This window comes from Dryobates pubescens, chromosome 30 (assembly GCF_014839835.1).
Source record: "Dryobates pubescens isolate bDryPub1 chromosome 30, bDryPub1.pri, whole genome shotgun sequence".
Lineage (NCBI taxonomy): Eukaryota > Metazoa > Chordata > Aves > Piciformes > Picidae > Dryobates > Dryobates pubescens.
Window position 1 is genome coordinate 673,932 of NC_071641.1, and position 6,069 is coordinate 680,000.

Genomic DNA, 6,069 nt, shown 5'->3' on the forward strand with positions numbered 1-6,069 from the left:
AAGTATCAATCTGACTAGCAGTAGTGAAAAGGATTTTCTTTCTCCTGGCTGTTCTAGATTAGTGCCTAGACTAGCTGTGAACTGCTAGCAAAGAGGTGCCCTGGAGATGTTCAGAGCATGAGCAGACACCAGAAAAAGTGAATAGTTAGTTTTCTGTACCATTGCCATAAGAAGCCAACATGAATAAAGTATGTGAAATCATAACTGCAATGAAGGTATGCTGTAAAGGCGCAGCACTACCACAACACGGAAGTAGTGCACCCCCTCTGCCTCGTTTCAAAGCACACTCCAGTTTTGTGCGAAAGAGCACGCCTGATTTGTAAAAACTTTCAACTGTGGTGACACAAACACAAGACGCAGCAAATACGATACCTGGCGGAGCGGGCTCCCAGGCTAAAGCCCATATATCCTTCAGCAGGCAAAGAATCATCTCCCAACTCTTTCAGATCCTGGGGTCCGAGGTATTTGTCCGTATCACCTGTCATTGCATCCTCACCTGCAAGCACAAAAGCCAGGCTGAAATCAGAAGCTACGTGTATGGTAAATGTTTGTGTGCTTAGTTAGTCATAACGCCCTTCTCTGCTCGCCAGCAAGGAATCAATCCCGTCACCCCCACTTTCCCTAAGGCTCTTTCCATGTAGCACGTTAATTATCCACCCTCTGAACGGGCCTGAGAAAAGAATTTTATTGGGGGTAAACTTAAGAAGCAAAACTCCACCTTGACGTAAATTCAATAAAGTTATATGAGGGATGACTTTTGCCCCATCGTTTAAGCAACCTGAACAGTTCTTCTGTACTATGCACCATTGCACTCAGTCTTGCTTTCCTTACCAAAGAGTCCGAGGTAGCAAACTCAAGTTAGGCTGTTCTGTATACAAAAAGTAAATCACCTAAGTACTGTCTGTGAGAGAGAGTCCGTTTGCACACCAGCACCCATAACTGCAGTAAGCTTGAATGCACGCTGAGTATGAGACCTGCCTTCCACCTAAGGCATTAGGGGATTAGAGGGGATTAATTTTTTTAATGAACTGCTTTCACGCTCCCCGGTTGATTTCCTGCAGCTCAGCACTTCAAGAAGCCCCTTCCCTGGAGACTCACCCGGGCTCCCGCGGGAGCCGAACAAAGCCGTGGGCCGGGGCAGCGCTGCCCCGGGAACCGAGTCCCAGCCCCGGGCCGGGGGGGAACCGACGGAGAAGAGCCGGGCATATGGGGGAGGCCAGCTGCGGCAGAGAGCTACTGGATTAGTTAGTTTGTTTAAAAACCCAAAGCAACAAAAAATTAACCAACCAACAAACCACGAAAGGAAGGCAAGTCAAATGTCCGGAGAGGAGGGCAGGCGTCCCAAAGGGTTAACGGAGCAGCTCACTCTCGCTGGGAACATTTGCATACCATTACATCATGCAAACCTACATTCCTGCATTGACAGAGCAAGTCCAAAATATGCCTTTTGCGGTCGTAGGAGTTTCCCCCCCCACCCCGTTTCCTCCACAGCACAGAGCAGAAAGCTCCCTTTCCCACATTCACGCTCTCCTTCTTTGTTGTGAACGCAGTTTAGGTGTGTAGAAGTTGCACTAGAGTGAATTTTAACAGGGTGCTGGCGAGGGTAAGTGACTCCCAAGCCCAGCTGAACGCTTCCCGCTCTCATTCAAGGAGTTTAGTTCATTCACTAAACTCAGGAAACCACATGCGAGCTCTGGTTTTAAACTAACAATCAAGTCTAAAAATACCCCTTCAGCTACTGCTTTGCAAGCGGCAAACAAACCAACCAACTTTCTCTTCCAGCCCAGCAACAAACAGCATCTTAAGTAACAACTTAAAAGCTAAAATGTCCATAATATACCAGAAAGCATTCAAAACAGAAACATTATATATGAAGTTAAACTTTAAAAAGTCTTACTGTTTTGGAAAGCCATTTTCACCAGTCTGGTCTATAAGATTTTTTTTTCCCCCTGGTGTTTCCAAGAATTCCTATTAGTCCTATTAGTCCTTAAGCAGTGATTTAGAGTTAATCTCCAAACCAGCACAAGCAAACTAATCCCTGTGGGTCATATTCGCTTTCCACACAACAACTGAGATCTTCTTAACATCTTGATCTCTTCGTATGTATTTTAGGACATGTGAATCTTTGTCCGTTCAACTCAGATCAAAGTTCTTTGCAAATATGAACCAAAATGAAAAAGAATTTCTACAGTTGAAAAAAAAACCAAACCAACAAAAGCAATGAAAAAAAAATCCTCTTTTAATCACTCTACAGACATCCCTTTAAAGCTGCTGCTGATTGGATTACAGCCTCCCTTGGCAAGCCTCTCGAATGGTGACATAAACGCAGGCACTCCAGTTATTTGTATGTAAATAGGGGTGCTGCGAGGGTGTCGTTTTTCTGTAACTCGATCCCGGGGCCGAGCCGGGAGCGCGGGGCTGCGGGGAAGGGCGCTGCGCTCCGACCGCCCCCGCCGGGGCCGGCCCAGGCCGACCGCCTCTGTCTCCGCCCTGCAGCGTGGGGGGCTTGTGTCCGCAGGAAGGGTCGGAAGCCTGAGGAAAATGGACCGCGGCTGGGCAGACGAAGTAGTGGCCCAGAGAGGGTGAGGGCCACGGGCAGCTTTAAGCAGCTACTAACAAGGCCAGTGAATGGGGAGACTTCTGCCCTTACCGCACCTGAAGAGAAGCAGTGCGCCACTCTAAGGAACAGGAGAGATTTTCTTTAGGAGCATCATTTGTCAAAGGCAATGATAAAAAAACAAAACAAAAACACAAAACAACCAAAACCCACAAACCAAACCAAACCAACAAACATACATTCCAGTTGAGCTGCAAAATACATTAGATCTTATCCTGCTCTGCAGCTAATCCAGCCCGAGCAGGATTACTCTGATGAAATGCTCTCATCAAAGGAAATGCTGCATCTAGGAGTGGTAATTTCAAAGAATTCCAGACATTGTTTTGTGATCGTGGGAGGCTGGAGCAGAATGGGTGGTGCATGTTTCAGCGATCCCACTCTGTTTAATTAGTTGCCGCGGCCTAATCCCCTGCCTCTCAGGTAAGGTCACAGGCACTCCACTCTGCAGAGAGGTGCCATGGAAAAGTGAAGACAAAATTAATCTCTGAACTTAAACAATAGAGAAATGCATCAAAAAGTGAGGCACTGATGAAAAAAAAACATTAAAGAAAGCAAGCACTACACTTCTTTGTTGCAATCACCATCCTTTCCTTCATAACATGTTACATGTTGAAGAAAGGTGACGTCTGTGTTAACAAACAGCTACCAAAAGCCTAAGAAACCATTCAAAATCCAGGAAAGGAAAGCTGCAGTAGGTCACAGCAAAAGTCCACAAGTTCTAGCATACCCTGTTTCTTACAGCAGCCACAACTTCATAGCAGAATGTAAGAACATGAAACAGTGGAAATCCACTGGGATGTTTTCTAGCTGGAACTGATTTAAGCACAAGAGGTTTGTATGGTCATGAGCAGGTTTAGGGCTTTTTTTCCCCTCTCTTAAATTTCCTTCAGTTACAGTTTAACCTCATGTAAATTTTTTGCATTTGCTCCACCAAGGATGTGTACAAGGAGTCACAATTCAACTACCTGTTGCAGAAAGAGCAGTGCTTCTAGGTTGAAACTGGTTTCACTGATACTGCTTTCTGTTCTTGTGGAGATGCATCGCCTTTTCCCATGTTTCTGGTCCCTCAGCATGTCTCCTACAGCTGGTACTGTAAGAGCTCAAGGGTAGGTGCTTTTTGTAGAAGACATTGAAAAATACAGGTGCTCTGGCAGCAGGAGAGAAGGTATTATCTGGCTTGGGAAAAGTTCTTAAAATGCAATCATAGCGTGGGATCCAAATGGACACGTTGTTGGCTTTGCTGAAGAGCCCTGAAACTTTGGCCACTCCCTTGGCACAGCCTGTCCAGAGCTGCCTAGTGGCAGAGGAGGTATAGCCACAGTGAAAAGCAGGATGCTTCTAGTTTTAGCCAAGGTTTTGTTTTCACACAAGTAGGGAGAAAAGCTATTACTGCAGTGCCGAGTCTTTTGTGAATCTGTAAAATTTTATGGAGACAAAGCAGCTCAGAAAATCTGAGCATAAAAATGTAATAAATCAATGCCTCCTAAAATGATTAACAACAGACTTTCATGCCTGGGGATGCCCTGACCTGTCTTAAATGTACTTAAACTGCTGTATCTCAGCACCTACTCAGGGATCAGGGAGTGTACACTCATCCTGTTAGGACATCTGTCTAATCTGCCAGGGACTACTTAGCATGATGCTTACTCCTACTGAGAGAAGAATCTCCATTAAATGGGTTTAAAAGACTGTCCTTATTTACACCCAGAAGTTTTTATCTACTAAAAACTAAATAAAAAAGAAACAACAAACTAAAAAATTAGTGTTTCTTGACAGTGACTCTGCATTGTCAACACCTGAAATGCTTTCTGGTTTGGGGTTTTTCCCTCTGCTCCTCACATAGGCTTATCAATCTCTGTACCATCTTCTATTGCTTGCTGTCTCTTCACTTCTGGGACAGCAGTGCAGCTTATTGCTGGGTTGCAGCAGTCACAGCAGAGCCCCAGCTTCCTCCACCAGATTAAATTTCGTGCACTTTTCCAGAGGGATGCTCCAAGGCTGAGCATGCAGAGACCACAAAGGAAGGGGTTCCCTCCAGGCCTCCCGCAGAAGGCTGAGGTCGTGCCTTAGTGTGGCTGATTCCCAGCTCCCCACCAGCCCTGTGGTCACAGGACTCCCAGCTGCCCCATGTGTGGGGTGTCAGCTGATATCTGGAGATGGAGAGATGAAGGATCCAGTTCTTGCACATTTATAAAATTAATGTAGAGCACAGGTCAGTTGGAAGTGCTCTGTGTTCTTCTACAAGCTTTCTGTGACAATAGGAAGAGAAGCTGCCGCCTTTCCCCCCCAAATATTCCTCACTTCTTTCAAAAAACCACCTTTTTTTCCCTCCCCAGTGTAGCAGCTTTACAGCACTTAGCCTCATGTGGTAGTTTTGAGGCTATGCCTTTAAAATTTTTCACATATCTTGAGCAGAAAGTAGCAAAGTGTAAATAAATCACTATTGGGTGTAAAAAGGAAGATAATGATAGTTCTGAACAGTCCCATTGGAGAGTTATCTACCATAAGAATTCATTGGTTAAATAATCTCCCCTGTCTTTCTCAGGCTGGGAGACACTAACTTTGTGCTTCTGCTGGCTACTGCTTGACCTTGGCTGCATTATTTACCTGAGTTCTAACTTCTCTATTCTGTCTCTTGTCCCTTTGTGTACAGGGGAAAGGGGGGGAGAGTAGTGGGGGGGCAGGAAAGGAGATGCAATTAGCTCCCCCAGTCTTTGGCCAGGGGGGCTCCTGTGTTGTTTATTAATTGCAAATACCTGTAAATATTGTAAATGTTGTATATTTGTACATGTTTGTTGCATTCCATTGTGGATTGGAGTTTTGCTTGTAAATACAGCTTTCATTTGCTTCCAGTTGAACTAGTCTGGCAAATTTAATGCTGGGGGGAATTTTCAACCCACCACACCTCATTTGGGCAGGTTTGCCAGAGTAATAGGAAAAAGAAGAAAAGATCTTCCCTCTCAACCAGGCTGACTTCAAACCAAACTGTCCTCATGAGGGAAGAGAAATTACACAATTTCCCTGTAATTAATTGTTTAGTGGGCACAGCAAGATGTAAACACAAGGAAACAGTTTCCTGACATTTGTCTCTGAGCTCTGTGATTCTACTTTCCAAGTCTTCAATTTTGCTTATGAGAGAAACCTTGAGGACTGTGGCATATTGAGAAATCTCTAACCAAGTTTTTCTCACTGACGACATGAACGTTAGCCAGGCAAGGGAGAGCTCAGATTTGGTTGGTAGATTTGTGCGTCTCGAATTTGGAAGCCGGCACCCTGGCTATGAGATTTGTCAGAGGCTATTGCCATCTTGAACGTGTTTATTTCAATTGGTGTAAGTGGAAGCACTGTACATAAATACCCTGTCAACACTCAGGAGTTGTGGGGATGGGCATCAGTATATTGTCTTGATGGATGTGCAGGTCAGAAAAGAGAGACACCTCAGTGGCTATTAC

The 6,069-nt window shown here is 45.1% G+C and overlaps 1 protein-coding gene across 3 annotated transcripts in view; it reads right to left on the minus strand.

Moving 5' to 3' along the window:
- Positions 1-6,069, minus strand: part of ANK3 (ankyrin 3) — a 209,755-nt gene that overhangs the window by 72,966 nt on the left and 130,720 nt on the right. For all 3 annotated transcript variants that reach the window (XM_054174591.1, XM_054174590.1, XM_054174589.1), the window contains one exon: positions 373-496. In XM_054174591.1, coding sequence (XP_054030566.1) covers positions 373-496 — 124 coding nt within the window. The remainder of the gene's footprint in view (positions 1-372; positions 497-6,069) is intronic.